This window comes from Engystomops pustulosus, chromosome 1 (genome assembly GCF_040894005.1).
Source record: "Engystomops pustulosus chromosome 1, aEngPut4.maternal, whole genome shotgun sequence".
Taxonomy (NCBI): domain Eukaryota; kingdom Metazoa; phylum Chordata; class Amphibia; order Anura; family Leptodactylidae; genus Engystomops; species Engystomops pustulosus.
In genome coordinates, this window is record NC_092411.1 from 116,566,720 (window position 1) to 116,585,588 (window position 18,869).

At 36.1% G+C, this 18,869-nt stretch overlaps 1 protein-coding gene across 1 annotated transcript in view; it reads right to left on the reverse strand.

Moving 5' to 3' along the window:
* The window catches only part of LOC140083763 (transmembrane channel-like protein 1), a 31,777-nt gene extending 13,196 nt beyond the window's left edge, over window positions 1-18,581 (reverse strand). Inside the window, exons 1-12 of the mRNA XM_072126406.1 lie at window positions 18,458-18,581; window positions 17,028-17,104; window positions 13,168-13,194; window positions 11,166-11,421; window positions 10,598-10,729; window positions 7,855-7,945; window positions 6,271-6,352; window positions 5,930-6,036; window positions 5,316-5,414; window positions 5,015-5,157; window positions 3,299-3,443; window positions 445-639 (exon numbers count right to left, since the gene is read on the reverse strand). Of these exons, the coding sequence (XP_071982507.1) occupies window positions 445-639; window positions 3,299-3,443; window positions 5,015-5,157; window positions 5,316-5,414; window positions 5,930-6,036; window positions 6,271-6,352; window positions 7,855-7,945; window positions 10,598-10,729; window positions 11,166-11,421; window positions 13,168-13,194; window positions 17,028-17,067 (1,317 nt within the window). The 5' untranslated portion in view covers window positions 17,068-17,104; window positions 18,458-18,581. The remainder of the gene's footprint in view (window positions 1-444; window positions 640-3,298; window positions 3,444-5,014; window positions 5,158-5,315; window positions 5,415-5,929; window positions 6,037-6,270; window positions 6,353-7,854; window positions 7,946-10,597; window positions 10,730-11,165; window positions 11,422-13,167; window positions 13,195-17,027; window positions 17,105-18,457) is intronic.
* Window positions 18,582-18,869: the final 288 nt, after the last annotated feature.

Below are 18,869 nucleotides of genomic sequence, written 5' to 3' on the forward strand. Positions count from 1 at the left end.
AGTACGGAGATGCATGACACTAGTTAATGTTCACCGATAATCCACTATTAATGGCCTATCTTATGAAGTTTGTTAGTAGGTTTAGTACTATCCAGAAAACTCCTTTAACTGGAAAATTGTATAAGGATAAATACCAAAAATATGAATATCTTAGCCATGGAACTAACATTTTAAAATGTCATGGGAAAATGGCATTGGTTCCCCATTTTGTACAAAAATGCACATGTCATTAAAGTATGTGCACTGTACCTTTAAACATTCAGGCTACAGGGCCCAGCTAATCTTGGTCCATGTGCATGCCGTATAACAGCTCTAAGCAGCATCCTGACACAGACTTGGTCTCATAAGACAGTACAGTACAATTTTGCACCTAATATAGTAAGGATTCACTGAAGTCAGCTTTTATAGCTCAATTAAAACATGTATTGTGAAACTGATACTAACTTCATTCCGTTCCCACCAGCCATAGTTTTCAAGACCTTCCAAGGCAAATTGCTGGGATCTACGCACAACGAAATAAATTAGATAACCACTTCCAGCCAGTGTACACAGAACTATAAAGTTTGCAAGGACTCGGAGAAATCGCACTAAATGAATGTTTTCCTCTTTCCTGTTTTCTTGTTCTTCTAATATTGATTCCTGTAAAAGAAATAAGATAAAACCTAATAATTGTTCAAAAAAGGGCCATGGTTATAGGATATTCGTCAATAGATATAAAATCAAAATAAAAATTATTGCCAGTACAAATAACATTATGAGTAACAACACAATAGAACTGTATTATCTTGTGAGCAGGGCCCTTATTTATATTGTTTCATCTGGCAATGTTATTACTCTGTAATGTACCTCGTAATCTACAAAGCACTGTCCAATGTAATGACAAAAGAAACCAAAATATGTATTTTATGTATATGACAAAGAACCTCAATACTAATGAAACAGTCATGATACTATACACAGGTCATCACAGTCCCCACATATAAACAGCACCCATTTCTAGTTGTCAAGATCGTTTCTTTTATTATTGGTCTCCAGATTAGTATAAATTTTGGTCCCAATCAGAGTTTCCTTCTCATTTCAAATCACACACATAGATCCACTTTCATTATTATGCCTCAATAGGGTTTCCCTTTTGTTCCTATACATCATATTTTATGTTTTATTGATCCCTTTATCCTCATAGAATGTAAGCTCTTGTGAGCAGGGCCCTCACTCCTATTGTTCCATATGACTTTTTGTACTCTGTAATGTAATATTATTTTTATGTCATATGTAAATATGAAAAATATATGAATCTGCTCAGGAAAATATATGAATCTCCTCACTTTGTGTTATTATTTGTTTGTGCATAAGCATCCGCTTTGATGTGAGTTTTATGTAAAAAATATATAGGGCTTAGGGGTGCCTTTACTTTTCGATCTGTTTTATTGCTATATTTTGCAGGTTTTGACTCTCTTATAATTTCTAGCTGAAAAGCAGATATTTAGTTATTTCAGTATTAGTGATTATGATGATTTATTCATGTAACATATGACTATGAGGTATCTGTGAACTCTACACATGTCCATCTATTACATTTAGGAGATGTGAAGGTAAATATTTTCTGTTTGGAGCACATTTTTGCCATCAAAGTCAAATATGATGTATTTTTATAAAATTATACAGTTTGAATCAAAATTGCATGAAGGCGCCTATGTCTATAAACTCTTTAATGCAATTTTGAAAATGGGGCAAATGTCTGATTTCAGAAAATATGTGGTTTGTTGTGGTTTCGTTTAATTCTTTTTGCTGTAATTTTGGTTTTATTTGTAAACGTTAAAATTGTAAGAATTGCTCTTGCCAATAAAACAACACAATTTACAGAAATGCCTGGCAGTGAAAGGGTTAATACCTCTTGGTTGAATGACCTGAGTGAAGATTCTTATCATCTATCTCCTGTCTATATATCTATCTCCTATAATAAGTCTATCTAACCATTTGTATATCTTGCTTTTTCTATTTATCTATCTCTCATATATCAACTGTATACATAATCTACTTTATAGTTCTGCTTCTAGAAATCTATTTCATCTTTTGTATTTTTCTTACATCATCCATCTACCTATCATCATTCTATCTCCTATAAAAATTTTCCTACAGTCCCATATTACAGGTTGCCTTACCACACTACTGTTTGTAAACTACACAGTGTTATTATTGTGCAGGGTTAAAGGAGCCTCTTACTCACTGTGACAATTCATAAAATCGTTTCATTTTGTAGCCCATTAGTTGTGCCCATGGCCCCAGAAGTTGAACAAAACATACGCTTTTTGTTCTAGTGTGATGTTGGGGGCTTCTCTACCAAGTGTGAGAAAGTAAGAGGTGTTGTGTGGGATAACCGCTATCTGCCCTACAGACAGATAAAAAGCACATGGTGAAAGCCCTGGATTTATCTGCAGTAACCCAATGGTTAATGCAGACATGTGGTAAGCAGGAGAAGTCTGTTAGTCTATGTTGGCCTAGCTAGCATAGACACCTTTGTAATGTCCGTACTAGGCCTGCTTATTATGGAGTAGGGGTAGGCTGGTAGTGGGACTCCAACTCCATCTGGGCTTCGGTCCTGGGTTTCTGTATAGCCCACAGGTGCGGGTCACAGACCACGTTAGAGCCTGATTTAGACTGCAGGCCAGAAGCAGTAGGTGAGGCACTACCTGGAGAGCTGAAGGTTGGACCGTGTTCACACAGCAAAGCTAAGTGCCTAGAGCAACTAATACTAATACAATTAGACATGTCTTATACAACATCAGATATATCATCCAGCTTCAGGCACAATGATAAATCTGGGCAGCAGAAGACTGTTTAGTTGTACTCTGCATTGTTCTACTTTGCAACAGTTCTAATAAATCTCCCCCAATGTTGGGTGCTGTAAATATAGGGCTACAGCTAGAATCACACCCTCTTTCCCTCCTATTTCTTGACATAGGACTGACTTGGTGGAAATGAGTTCAGTAAATCACAACACACAACTTTTCAACTTTCGCAGCCAAAATTTGGCCTCCACGCCTTGACATTTTTTTTACACAATGCTTATGAAACTTGCGAGTGGTCTTCTCAAAGGGATTCTCACTGGAAAACTTTCACAAAAAAATGGTCTAGGTCTGCATAGAGGGGTGGTCTGCTTATAGAGGAGCAGCCTCCATAGAGTATTACGGAAAAAAGGTGCTATCTGAAGCTGCTAGACCCCAATGCAAAATAAGTACCTGTCCCCCTAAATACAACCCTACTGCTAATGATTAAAAAACTGGAAATATTATCTTACTTTAAAACTTGTTGTAATAGATGCAAATTTATTGTCAGCCGTTTCAGGGTTTCCAATGAGAAAATCCCAGCTTGTATACATTTTCCAGCTAAAATTAAAACTGTTGTCATCTCCTCCGCCATCATCGTTAGCGTTCTTGGCCATTCTTGAAGAAAATGAAGGAAACAAATTTATGAACCAAAAGCACTTAATTAAAATAATTTTATGAATTATCTATCAGATCAATATAATATTTCAAAGAAGTGAAACCTCTTTAACCAAAAAGTTACATGTTTTACAGAGATTTTGTTATTTGAATGTTTTTATAAAGCCCTGAATGCATTAAAACAACACAATGGGGGACATATATCGTAGGCTTTTCTCTTTTATATTTGCATATTTCTTTGGTGCATTTGCATATGTGGACAATGAAAAACACAGATGTTAACAAATGAAAAAGTCACAACTTTGGCACAGATAAACTTAACTCCCAAGCAGGCATAGGAAAAAGTTTAGAAAGGGTTGCAGAAGAATTTGCAACTTTTGTACGACATTTTAAAAAAAAAGATTCAAAAATCCACAAACAGAGCTGCCTTATATATCAAAAACCCAAAACCCGGATAAAAACAAAAAAAAAAGAGAAACGTGCTTATGTGCAAACAAAAGATAAATGACCCCCAATACATTGTACTTACATTATGCTAAGTGGTCACATGCTGTACTCACTAGTGTGATGGTTCTAATTTCTCCGCCATCACATCAGCAATAACAGCATGCTACTGATCAACTACAAACAACACATGCTGCTGCTTTACAATCAAGACCAGGAGCCCTGATGGACCTGAAGTGCTAAATAACCAACTATAAGACAGTTTATTATGTTGTTTTAAATGCAGAGTTGCAACTGGTAAAACTCCTTGCCTATGTCTGTGAGACAAGACTGTTTGCACAAGAAACTGGACATATTGTAAGTGCTAAAGGGGAGGAGCTGCTGCTCCCTGCTCAATCTGGAGAGAGGGGAGAGAGGGAGGTCATGTGATGTTCTTTGTGTGTATCTACCAGGAGAGCTTTGTGTCTAGGCAGATCTTTGAATGCAGAAGTCTCTTACCAATAATAGTGAAGTAGAAGATATCCCCTCTTCACTATCAGTACTTCCATTCCAGTCTATGATTCTGCAGAACTATTCTCTGTATCACTCTGCACCTAAAGCTGTGCCATAGGCTCCTCTGCTGCACCCCCACCTTCTTCCCACTGGACACTATCTTAAGAGCAGCACTAACCCTTAGTGCTCACACATCAATGAGTATATACTTCATGTTTTAATGCATCCAGGTGGACTGTGATGAAAGCTGCCAGGCTAGTGACTATATAGATCCTGTATGTACAATGTGCAGTGTTTAGTGGATTTACTTGTAGGAATCTCACTGGATTTTCTGTTACATTGCTTCATGAGAGAACACATAGCACAATGGGACATGAGCGAAGCTTATAACTGACTCAGAGCAAAGACAGGAAGAGGTTAGTTTACACCAACTGAGCAAAATGCTGACAAATAGAAATATTTTTTTATGCACAAAATGGGCATCTTCCTGTTTTCTGAAAGTTAGAACCATATACAACAATTTGGTAAAAATCATTTTAGAGTTCCACTTTAATTTAAAGTATATGTGAATTTGACCTCTTTAAATACAAAAGAAAATATATCAAAACAAAATCACACATGCAAAACACACTTACGTTCTAATGACAACCATAAAGCTGTATGCAATGGTGCCAATTCCAACTAATAGGTAAGAAAGAGGTAATCTAAACTGCAGCCATCCAATGGTTCTTTGACTATTGTAATAACCATAGAAGAGTACAGAATACTGAGCGAATCCCTACAGGAAGAAAACAGTTCAAACAGAATGGATATACAATGTAGGGAGTTACCCACAATAATATAACAATGTAGATTCAAGGAGAAAATACAAACAAACACATGGAACACTATTCAAAGAAAATATATATTCATAAACATTGTACGAAAAACACTTACACTAAAATCATAAAGGGTAGCAAAATTCATAGCAGAGGGTTGTTCAGCTCTGGGAACAGTTTTTCTTGGAATGGAACCATATGGTTTTCCCATTAATGCCTATAATGAGTGGACAAACAAGATAGGCACACGGGGTTAACAAGAAATTATTTCCATCAACGTTAATATTACACATAGATATATGTGCTTGGCCTATAATGGGCAGGAACTGGTAGTGAGACTTCCGCTCACTAATTAATGGAAGCTCACAGAATTAAACGGAGATATTGTAGTCTGAGGGGATCTCATTGGTCATGGATATAGGGGCCCACAAGTCCCTTAAATTGCACCACATGAAATGGAGCGTAGATATGCACGCGCAAGTGTTCCACTGACTTCTATAAAACTTTAGAGAGTTGGACCAGCTACTGTACCTTATGGAAAGACCAAAAAAGTAAATGAAGTCCATATGGGACACTTCAAGGGAATTCTGATCGCCCATTCTATTGGGTTTGAGCAGTAAAACATTCATCATCCAGACCCCTATCCTTTAACTTTAGTTACAAAAAGAAGATTATACCCACTGGCCATTAAAAGCTAAAATAGCCCAAAAGGATAATAAAATTATACAATACCTCAGGCACCATGACGAGACCAAAGGTTAGTCCAAAGAGTATCATATTGATTCCATACATCCAGCGAAGAAAAATAAAATAAGATGCAACTGAAGAACCAAAGTGACCTGCATGTGGAAGTGCATTGTTTAGTGTTGTCTACACAATCACAAGCTGCATGTGTCATTGTGTTTTATGAAATTGTTGCTTTAAGATTTCAGTTTTAGAGTATAGAGATGAACAGATGAATCAGAATATTAAAAATGTGGTTCATTCATTATCAGTAATTTATTTATTTCATGTGTTGTTCTAGGCATCTTATGTACAATAGTTCTCTTGGAATGCATTTAACATAAACCTACTTTCAATTTCTTTAATCTTCATTTCCCATGGTATGCATGCAGTTTTGAAATTTTCAAAATCTCTTTGAAACTTCATCCATTTCTAGATTAAAAAAAAAACATGAAATAGAATAAAATTTTTACATGTAATTATTAGCAGTAGCAGTGATACTATAATTGGTGTAGATAGCTCAAATGTTTTAATGGAGTAAAACTGTAACAAACTTAAAGTGGTCTTTACAGTCCCTGTTCATTCAGTCCCTGTTCATTCAGTCCCTGTTCATTGTATCACGTATCATTGTATCACGTATCATTGTATCACGGTAATCGAGTTCAGCCCCCTTTACCTAAATGCACACAAGAAATTTGACTGAGGGATGTGACATCATTAGAGTGCAGCAACTGCTTTAAAAAGCTGAGGGGGGGAGGGGAGGATTTTCAGGTGTCACCATGCCATTATGATACTGATGACCCATAATAATATGGAATTGAAAATTAATGGAATACCCCTTTACAGGGATAAACTATAAACTATGAAAGAATCCATTAAGGAGTGTTCCATTCACTATATGCACCACCTTAAAGGAAATAAAAGATGAGGGAGATCTACTATGCCTTCTCTGGCAGTTTACTGGTAGGTAAGGCATGTATCAAGCCCAATATCCGCCAGTTTTGGTGGTTTGTGATCCTCCCACACCACTTTAAATGTGACTGGGAAGAAAGTGCTTTTACTATAGTCTCTACTGGAAAACTGGAGAAGACTGTAGTCGAGATCTTTGCCAGACATTGTCTAAACTGATCTGACCTGGCAGAGATAGCTTCCAGATCTACTAAAAGGCCGGAGTAGATCATGGTTGCAGAATGATCTACTACAAGGCTCCCCCAACAGGGGAGAATAGGAAGACTGCTGTTCAAACAATTAGTCTCAATAGATTTCCTACAAAATATTGCCATTCTGTTTATAAAGGCTCTTTGTTGCCACTCTCCACCGTTTCTGACAAATATACAAGAGCTTTACTTCCTACCAATCATAATTATATATTATGCACCTGTTTTCCACATTAATGACCAGGCCATTGTTCAGTTTTTTTCATCAATGCCTTCTACAAATAACTTGTTTTATTTTTCTGTCATTATAGCTGTATGGCGTCTTGTTTTCTTAGGATTAATTTCTGGTTTTATATATCCTACTGGTGAACTTTTAATTAACCCTTTCTGCCTTTATCATTGAACCTAAATAACATCTGTCTCCTCCACCGGGACAAAGTCACAGGACTGATTAAACTGCCAGTAGTATAATTCTTCATTATAGTGTATGACCACAACATTATTCTGCTAAGAGGAGTAAAATTTTAACAACTACCCTAATTACATATTAGATTATATTTTAATAACTGATTTAAATAGTAATTATGCTTATACCTGGAATACCCCTTTAATTATTCTGCATGCAAATTATATCTATAGTTACAACAAATATATTCAATATAGTCTGAACTCTTGAATTTGTCCATAAAATATGCCTCTCCTCATAATAATTACCTATAGTTTATCCTGGTATTTATTATCAAGAAAAAACACATTTACAAAGTTATACAAACTTACTTTCAGCATCATGACTTTGTAAGCATAAAACTTCTTCCCTTTTCCCTTTCCAAGTGCTCCTTCAAATTTTTCCACAAATGCCTGAGCGTCCCTTCGATGTTAAACAAAAGAAAAGGTAAAATGTAAAGGTACAAACTTTTACAGAATTTATTTTTCTTTCCTTGTAATATGTCAGTGTTGATGAATGTATAAGTTTAATTCTAACATTCGTGTCATGTAATGGCTTCTGTCTGTAATGGAGTGGGAGTGCATAAGTAAAAACATGAGCCTCCCTGAAGGGCTAGGGTGACTTAGCCTGAGCTTCCCAGGGAAATTTGCATAACTTTTATAGCTCTATATGATCTCAATTGCAGGATATAGAGTTATAGTAAAAGAAGGAAAATGATGGTAGATGCCCTTTAACCCCTTCCCGACGCGCGCCGTACTAGTACGGCGCGCGCCGGGTCCTGGTGCATGGAGAGGGCTCGCGATCGCGGGTGTTTTCTCCGCGATCGCCGCCGGCAATGCTGCCGGCGGCTTCAAAGAGATGGCGCCGCATGGGCGCCGCCATCTTGTTGTGGATCGCTGCTCCCCGATGACGTCACGGGGAGCGGCGATCCGTCGCCATGGTAACCTCGGGTGTTCCGAACACCCGAGGCTACTTCGTTTTAACCCATGCATTACAATGTGCTAATTGCACATTGTAATGCATGGGGAGTAAAATCCCCATATACTGCCATACTGTAGTATGGCAGTATATGATAGGATCGATCAGACTACCTAGGGTTAGAGTACCCTAGGGAGTCTGAAAAATAGTAAAAGTAAAAATAAAAAAAAGTTAAAGAAAAAAAAATTATAATAAAAAAACCTAAAAATTCAAATCACCCCCCTTTCCCTAGAACTGATATAAAAATAAATAAACAGTAAAAATCATAAACACATTAGGTATCGCCGCGTCCGAAAATGCCCGATCTATCAAAATATGATAATGTTTTTTCACTATGTTTAACCCCGTAATGGAAAATAGCGTCCAAAGTCGAAAATGGCATTTTTTTGCCATTTTGAAAAATATAAAAAAATTTATAAAAAGTGATCAAAAGGTCGCACAGTCCCAAAAATTATAGTAATGAAAACGGCATCAAAATTCGCAAAAAATGACACTATCCACAGCTCCGTACACCAAAGTATGAAAAAGTTATTGGCCCCAGAAGATGGCAAAATAAAAAAAAATATTTTGTACAGGAGGTTTTAATTTTTTTAAATGTATGAAAACATTATAAAACCTATACAAATTTGGTATCCACGTGATCATACCGACCCAAAGAATAAAGTAGACATGTCATTTGGGACGCAGAGTGAAAGCTGTAAAATCCAAGCCCACAAGAAAACGTCACAAATGTGGTTTTTCACCATTTTCACTGCATTTGGAATTTTTTTCCCGCTTCCCAGTACACGCCATAGAATATTAAATACCGTCACTATGAAGTGCAATTTGTTACGCAGAAAATAAGCCATAACACAGCTCTTTATGTGGAAAAATAAAAAAGTTATAGATTTTTGAAGTTGGTGAGTGAAAAATGGAAGTGAAAAAACTAAAAAAGGCCAAGTCGTTAAGGGGTTAAAGAGTCTGGAGAGCAAGGGCTTCCCTAAGGCAAAAGGTCTGGGGCATAAGCTCAGATCCTCTGCTTAGAGCCATGAATGTCCTGTATGTCTTTCAGTATCTTGTGCAGCCCACCTTAGTACTAAAGCAGGATGCTAACCGCTCTAGCTCCATTTGGAATAGGGATAAAATAAGACTAGAGAAGCAGTTATCACATCTAATGAAACCCATATGCCATTTTATATATATAAATATATATATATATATATATATATATATATATATGTTTTATGTTAACCAAATAATAAAATAGTTTGGGTCTAGGATTGCAGTTCAACAACATACAACAGCAACATACATTTAGTATTGCCACAATTATAGTGACTTTATCATACACCTGGTTTTGGCTGAAAATCTGAACGTGAAAACACAGGTTGAAATTTCTTTAGGACTCCATTATCATATAATGAGCCCCTCTGCTGCAGTAAACACACTTACTCCTCTTAGGCCAGGTTAACACGGCAGCAATTTGGTTTGTATTTAGCCTCAGTATTTGTAAGTAAAAACCAAGTGTGCATCCTTAATAGATAAATATAATAGAAAGATTTGTACCTCTTCAGTGTTTTGGATTCGTTTCTGATTTTGTTTCCCAAATATTGACTGGAATGCTGCAGTGTTAAAATGTGGTCCCAGAAATCCATTTCAATTTTCAGAAGCACATTGTGGCCAGTAAAGCTTTAATTGATACATAATACAGAATCCAGACAGAGGGAGGAACAGTGATCTCTGAGATGTCCAATCACAAAACAATCCTTAGAGCCAAAGAAGCTCCACTTCACCCACCATCAAGAATAATGCAACCAATGATGGAATGCCCAATACCAGCAGCCTCCTGAACTCGCATCACACTCGCAATGCGTGCTGCTGGGATCTCCCGGCCAGAGTGCTGCAAACCGGGACTGAACTGACATGCTGAGTTCACACATTGCGAGTGTGATGTGAATTCATTGCATCACACTTGCAAGTGTAGAACGGGCCTTAGCTTTGTAAAGTGTTGTTTTGCCTCTGGATGTAAAAAGTAATATCCCCCTTTACTGTAATCAGGTATACAAAGAAAATAAAGATTTTATAGAAAACCTTTGACATGTAAAAGGCAATTCTTACTTCAAAACTTCAAGCTTCTGCTTCATCTTCCAAGGTTTGTTCCTTATAGTGGCAATTAGCTTCTTTTTCTCTTCCACAGCTTCCTTTAGCTTGTCCAGTTCCTCTTCTGTTATAGCATCTTCCTCATCAGATCTAAATAAGAATTGCATAAAGATGCCTTTTTACTATCAATGCATAAGGTTGGCATCCAGTCTATTAGGTACTGTCAGAGACCTTGTCAGCCCTGGGTCTAAATTAGGCCTCCAGCTACAAGCCAACACATTGGCACTGACATGATCATGATGCACAGCTATTGACAGATACTAAGGGGCTTAATGTCCACCATGAGAGCAATCTGATTAAAGGCACTGCAACAGGGTGTTGGTGTTATCAGTCCCTGCATGCATTAACTCATTTCCTGCCTTGGGGTAAATATTTGGCATGGTTCACGAATGGGCTAGCAACATCATAAATATGAAAGTTCCATAAAGATGATTGACATTAAAATGAGCAAATGCAAGTTGCATTATACAGTAAGTTATTGCAGACTGAAGATTATGAGTATAATACAAGTTAGAGTTATGTTTACTCATCAGCATCCTTTTTCTTTTTATCTTTCTTGGCATTTTCTCTTGCTTTGCGGTTAGCTGCGCCTGCTCCTTTACGACCTTTTCTTCCTTTTCTTCCCGTAGGGCTATTTTCTCCTTCTTCTCCATTTTCCTCCTCATTAGTGGGAGCCTGGTTTTCATCATCAGATTCTGCTAACCATGGCTTCATATTAGGTACTCTCCAATTTTTCTCTCTACGTTTTGGGGGCTGATTTTCTTCTTCAGAATCTTCCTTTTCTTGAAAAATAAAAATAATATTTTGAAGCAAAGACATGGGACAGGAGTGCAACTATAATAGGTCCACATTTAGAGGTCTCCAATTGTAGAGTCAACCTTCTGTGCAAGTTAGAGAAGATCAATTCTGAAATGCATGGAATGCCGATCTATTAAGACTGTGATGTACAGCCAATACTGGTGAGTGAGGTGTGTCTATTAATAAAATCTCAGGTATACAGCTCAGTTGGTCTTTTAGACATAAATTGCAATCTATCATCCCCCTCTCCTTCTCCACCCATTTTATTATTTGGAAGCATTAAGCAGAAAATGGGAAAGTTTTACATTTGGTGCACATGCATCTATGCACGTATAATTGTGACTAATTTTCATGTCTTGCATGAATAAAATCTCATACAAAAGGCTCAGTACTTTGGTCATATTGTATTTTGCATATTTTTATTTTCAAATAACAAATATAATAGGGTCCAATATATCATTCTTTGTAAGCAAGTTTTCGGATGCACAAGACATGTTTTTTCCCCTGTCTGTAACATACTCACCACTTGTTGTCAAACTTTCTGTCCTGACAAATTTAAAATATTTTGCAATACCAAGCCAGGCCCAAGGGAAACAACCAGTAGGTTGCCAATGTCTGATATACAACCATAATGATAACTGCAACTGCTGACCTGTCTCCTCCACCAAGTGCTGTGTCAAAAAAAGACTCATTTGTAGTTTTCTTAGAACATTAACTATGCACGCATATTTACATTAGGTGAATTGCGATACATGCACTGTGTTGCTACAATGTATTTCCCTCGCTTCACAGAAGAACTGCAAAATATGAGTCCAATGAGCTTGTTGCACTCATATCTAGTGTCCCAAATCCAAGTTGCTAAAACATCTCAGAAGATTTAAAGTGTAACCGACATCTAAAAAAACTTTTAATATGTTGTAAGGCATGTAATTTTAAACTCTTCTGCAATTGGATTAGTTACCCGAATCTTTCTCCTTTCACTCCTATTCAGCAGCCTTCCCCCTCCTATCAGTGATGCCTCAGATGGCCATTGTTAGACACTTCCCATCCTCATTTATCATGTATATTTCATTATTTGACCATTGGTGGACTTTTTCTGTGTATGTTGTCTTTTTAAATTGTTTTGTTTTAATTGATCTAACAAAGTGTTATTTGGTTTGCTTTCTGCATTTTGGTTTTGTTTCTATTTTTTGTGGCGTTCTTTGATTTTGGGAACAATCTATTTAATCTATTTGTGTCCATGCCACCTAATACGTGTATCATGTTTATTTTTTTCTAGTTGCAAAAGTTTTAATGCTGAAACTTTTCCTGTGAATAAACCTTCACATTTTTAGGTATGTATTGTATTCAGCCTCTTAGCTACAAGTATCACACTTGCCTGTGTGGGTGTGTCTAAGATGCACAAGGTATGGTTTTATTGGTCAGAAGCACATGCTTGTGATGATGTCACAGGAGTCCCGCCCCTCCATCTTGCTGATTTTGGTTCTTTTCAGAGCTGGAAACCACAGTTGTTATGAGTCAAAAAAGGTACTAAATTGGGACTGAGAGGCAAAATACACCTGGAGCAGAATTATGTTTTTTTTGGTCAGAATGGCAGTTACCCTTTAAGCTCCAAAAAGTTTACTTTATCAGATATGTTGAATTTATATCAGCAGGAAAGTTCTTAACCACAACACTAATGGGAGACAAAATAGACATGAGACTCCAGTAATGCTGAAAGTTTATCTTACCTTCATTTTCTTCCACCTCAATTTGTACTGTGTGTAAAAGGAAATGCCATACATGGGTTAATATTTCTACACTGAATCATTACTGTATATATAATTGAGACAAAATTGAGACAAAAGTAGACCAATACATTTTAAAAGTTACAAATGATCAACTTAAAGTGATTCTTTCTAAGTTTGCTTAAAACTTAAATAAAATAATATGAAAATAAATCTTTATGAACTAACAAACAAAGTATTTTGATGACGGAATTAAATAAAATACCACCCTATTAGAACCCTAATATCAATTAAGTAGTAGTGTAAGTTAGGATTAATTTTAATGGAGTGGGGGCTCTATAGAGCATTGAAATTGGTAATATTGGTCTTGGGATTACATGCACGATATTTTTGGGATTGCATGCAAAAATATTCACAAGAGAAGGGGATGTGCACTAGGTAAGTATAGATCACAATAATGTCCACACAATCAAATACAAATATACCTCTACTGAAACAAGAAGTGTGCATTTATGGACTAGAGTACATACAAAATACAGCTTTATTAAATATAGAAACAAATGTAGAGAAACGATACATGTGATGATTAAAGACATTTAAAAGTACTAAAGTAGATGAATACACAATGGTGGGCACGGTATCTCCACCATAATACACAACCAAAGTCCACTAAAATATATCAATAAGTAATTCTGCAACAACCACCTATATCAGTAGGTAAAATGATTGGTCACAAGTACATCATAGAAATTGTAGAAACATCATAGTAACTGGTGTGGCAATCAGTATGTGTCAAAAAATATGGAAATCCCTCAACATCTTAAGGTTCAAGTTAATGACCTGGTAGCATAGACAATAAATGGATAGCATAGTAAAGTCTATCTAGATCGAATAAGAGACTTCTGGTGAAGTGGTAAAGATCAGCCTTGGGGTGTGGAAGCTACCCACGTGTCGTCGCCTAAAGCGACTTTCTCAGAGGTCGTTAAAAAATCCTGATAAATGTGAAATCACATCATGTTGAAATGTTTTACCATTTTGAACCCTTGAAAATGTTTCAGTTGTATAAAATGGTTTAAAGTTATTAAGAAATATCAAAACTATAAAAGCTTCATGAACAGCCTGACTCAAATAATAAAGGGTGTGTGTCATATGGACAACAAACTGAAAGTGGTAACAGCATTACCTACACCAAAATGGGGCCTGCATAGTTGGGGGCAGAGGTTGTGATGTGCCAGGAGCACCTGAGAGTAATTAACATAATTTTAAATGGGTTTTATAGCTAAAAAAAATTAAGATCATGCCTCAGCATGCTTGCAGCTAACTAGAGGTATGTGTGGTTTCAATAGCTGTTTTGTCGGTGGTAGATTTCCTTTAAATAATTTGCTACACAGAAAACAAGCCCTCATATGTATCTGTATATCGAAAAATATAAAAAATTATTACTTTTGGTTGGTTGGGAGTAAAAAAAAGGGAAACACTATAATGCAAAACATCTGCATACTCTAGGGGTTAGGAAGTGGGAGTTTTCCTTATGGAGACATTGCCAATTAAGGCCGTCTTATAGGCATGTGGAGACTTAAAGCCTTTGATGCTCCACTAGGGAATTCTGGGAAATGTGAAAATAAGTTTTCCAAGGAGGGAAGTTATTAGGTCATGCTTGGCTTTAAGGAGTTGCCTTTCAAGGTAGCGAAAAGAGGCATTGTTTTCCATTTCACACCTTGAAAAACGTATTTGCATATTTCCCCGTACTCTAAGGGTTAGGATCCTAGCTTTGCCCATTTACAGTGGAAATCAGCAATAACAAAAATGCTTGATGAGGACTTTTATAACCATGTTGAGGGTACAGTGTACAAAATCAAAACAAAATAAAAACTAATATTTTCCATTAACCCCTTGCATTTGAAGCCACTTTTCCCCTTCCTGACACGGCCCATATTTTCAAATCTGACATAAATCACTATGTCACTATAAATGGTTATAACTTTGGATTAACATATCCAAGTTATTTTGAAATTGTTTTCTCGTGACACTTTGTACTTCATGTTAGTTGAAAATTTTGGTGGAATGTGGTTTCATTGATTTATGAAAAAAATTGATATTTGGTGTAAATTTGGAAAAAGTAATTATTAATGAACTTCAAAATGTTCTATTTTTCAACACATAGTCATAACAGACTTGATAACTAACATTTACCGAATGTCTACTTTATGTTGACATTGATTTTTATGTATCCTCTCATTTTTGTAGGATGTTAAGGGGCTTTGAACTTTCGGTGCTATTTTTCTAAATCATGCTTTTAAAGACCGGCTCAGCTTTCAAGTCACTTTGATAGGCCTAAATAATAGTAAAATTACCATATTCTAGAAACTACACATATCAACGTATGTAAAACAACTTTTTTGAATTGTGTAAACCCTTTAATTGTTTTACAGGAGTTAAAACAAATTTTTTTTTGGCTAAATGAATATTTTTTTCAAAAAATCACTGGATAAAATACCAAAACACTCCACAAAGTTTAATCCAAAATTTCTCCCAAGTATTTTAATACCCTATATGTGGTGGTAACGTGCTGTATGGGCACACGCCAGGGCATTGAAGGGAAGCTGCACCATTCTGAGCAGATTTGCACTGTCACTTTATTGTAATGTCCTTTTACCCGAAAGAGAGGTTGGGGTGGCACTGCGTATGGAGTCCACGCGGAGGACCGATTTGCTAAAGGAATCCGCTTTATTGATAAGACATAGAATGCGACGCGTTTCAGCCCCAGACTGGGGCTTTCATCAGGCATAGTACATAGTGAACATTACACATATTATATCCTGTCGTTTGACCGGGAACCCAGAAGTACTTGTGAGTGATCATGTGGGTTACCGGAGTTCAAAGTTCAGGGGTTGTACCCGTTCGCGTGCGGGATTATTGTAAAACAATTCATTAAATAGACAGTTGATATAAAAAAACTGTTAAGTAAAAAATTACTTCATTTAATTAATTATTTTATTTTAAAAACTGCTTTAAACAGTAATTTTTTTTTACCGGTTGGCTTGAACAAGCGATTCACTGATCCCTTGTTCAAGCTCTTATTCACCTAACACAGTGAAATAAAGATGCATAACACTGTGTTATGTTATACACTGAGCATGCTGAGCACCAGCTCCAACGCATCCAAGTTTTTAGAAAGTAGCAAATATTGTACTTTAATAAAAAGTGGCTTACATAATACTAGTATGAATAGTAGAATATGTAGTACTGGCATTACAATAGTAAATCTGCTAGTATTCAGTGTGCAGAACCAATATGGGAAAATATTTAAGGACATCTGAGCCTTTGTTTAGTATGCAAGTTGTAACATTCTTTGCATTGTAGCCATGAAAAGTATAAACAAAGAGAATGGGATTATTGAGGCAGTTGCATTTAATGCCATTAATGAGTGGAGATGCATATAGAAACAACAGTGCTTAGATTTGCTAAAAAATTTGTGATAATATAGTGGATGTGGTCAAATCCCATTTTTTATAGTATATATTTTTATATTTTATGTATTTTATATTTTTTGTATTTAGTATAAATAATACTAGCATAAAAAGTAGCATTCAAAGTAACAGTATAAATGTAAACAGTATTATACATTTTAAAAGTATAAAAATTAATATATTATGTAACATATATATATTGTATATGTAAGTAGTATAAATAATAGCATAGTTTTAGTATTATATATTTTAAAAATAAACACTATTTTAGTAGTATAAGTAGCAATAAGTAGTATAAGTAGCAACTAAACCAGCCTAAAGAAATTATTTGGAATACAAATGAAAGAGATAAGAAATAAACTGTAAAAAGTTACCCAATCAGTGTTGTATTACCTTCATTTTCAGAGGCCACAAGTTTTTGGTGTCTAGGCATTCCTTTCTTGCTTCAGACAAGTCTTCTGTGCTAGATACTTATTAAGAGTAAAAAATGTAAGAAAAAAAACTCTTTTAGGATAAACGTCTATTACTGGTAGAGGTGTATCTGCCAATGAAACAACCATGGTGTAATGTCACTTGTTGAAATATGAGAATAGACTAATTTCCCATCTCATTAAAATTTCATGTTTGTTTAGTTTATCACTTAGAATTGCACTGCTAAGGTCAAAAGGGTAAAAAGTTTCCTTTGTTACTTTTAAGAACCAGCAAAGACAATTTAGGATATTTGTCATTTTAAGGATAATTCTGAATGTGTTAAAAAAAATGTCAATGTTTGACTCACATCCATATATTTTGTGGACAACAAATGAAAAGTGAATTGCTGTAATGTAACTATGTGTTATTAATGTAAGCACATAACAAAAATAGTTTGACCAATGGTAGGTGAATCACCTGAAATATCAGTCCATAGTATCTTCATTGAATTGCTGAATTGGGGATATATGAGCCTTGAGGATAAAAGCTCTAACAAGTATACCGTGTTGAGACAGCAGGTGCTTTGCTGCAGTCAGGACGCTGTCTAGCCACAAGAGTTATCCCATCTTCTATGCACACGAACCTCTAACTGAACGTTACAGGATATCGGTGAGGACAGATATGAGACTGATACACAGTGATCAATTGCTTCAGGGCTGCTAACAGTTTCAAAGAGCAGACAACTTAATGTAGCCTGAGACAGCCTTCTAGGTGGACATCAGATAAGAAAGTGATATAGGCATTGTAGGTAAGAAAATATTTATATGTTCTACAGACACTGTACTACACTACAGAGAAGGCTATAAGTATTCCTTACAAGTTAAAAAAAGTTAGGAAAAGTGTACAAATTTAACTGTACATATGTGTGCTATGTAGATTCCAGTGTACATAATACATATGGTTACATATGTTTGCTGCTACATTGCCCATACATAGCAAAATATATGTGCATGCAGTCTGACTTTACTGACAAATGGAGGTATTAATACCCATTACATGTGACTCATCCTTTTGAGATGTTATTTGCTCTATCTTTTGTCGGGTCTTAATAGCATTGCCCTGTGTATCCCCAAACTCTCCCAAATTATCAGCCTCCATTTATCAACACCTAGATTTTTTCAGTGAAGCTTAAAACCTGCATAACCATGTCTCCATTACCCACTTGTAAATGTACTAGTTTCTTAGATTGACCCATTTCCCACATTCACATGCAGAAATTGTTGTTTATGGGTGCTAATGTTTACTTAAATAACAAGTGTAAAGTATAGAAAACTTTATGTCTAAAATAAGCAATTCTCTATTATACTCTCATTAGCTATCTGCAGCTGTTTGCCTGCTAGCAAGGGTTTTACCTTGTCCCCCTGGCTGCTCTCTTTTCCACTGGCTTCCTTAGTTGCTATGGGAATCCATATCTGTATGGCTGGATATGAGAGGAGGGTGGGTGGATCTTGTTGGGAGGGGCGCCACGAGATGATCTGTAGCTGCTTGATGCAAAAGAATATCAGTCATCACTATTGCTGGCAGCATGTAAACTCAAGGATATTGACAGAGCAAAATATATGTGATCACATGCTTCAGGTCATTCAATTACATGCTGCAGTCTGGGCAGAAGTCTCTGCATACTGCCCAATGGTATGTAATAAAGGTGGACATATCTGAAAGTTTGAATGTAGCATAATTGTGAAAGTCTGAATCCATGCACAAATAAAGACAGAGCTCAGGCTAATGAATCAGATCCTACACAAACAGCACAGTATATATACA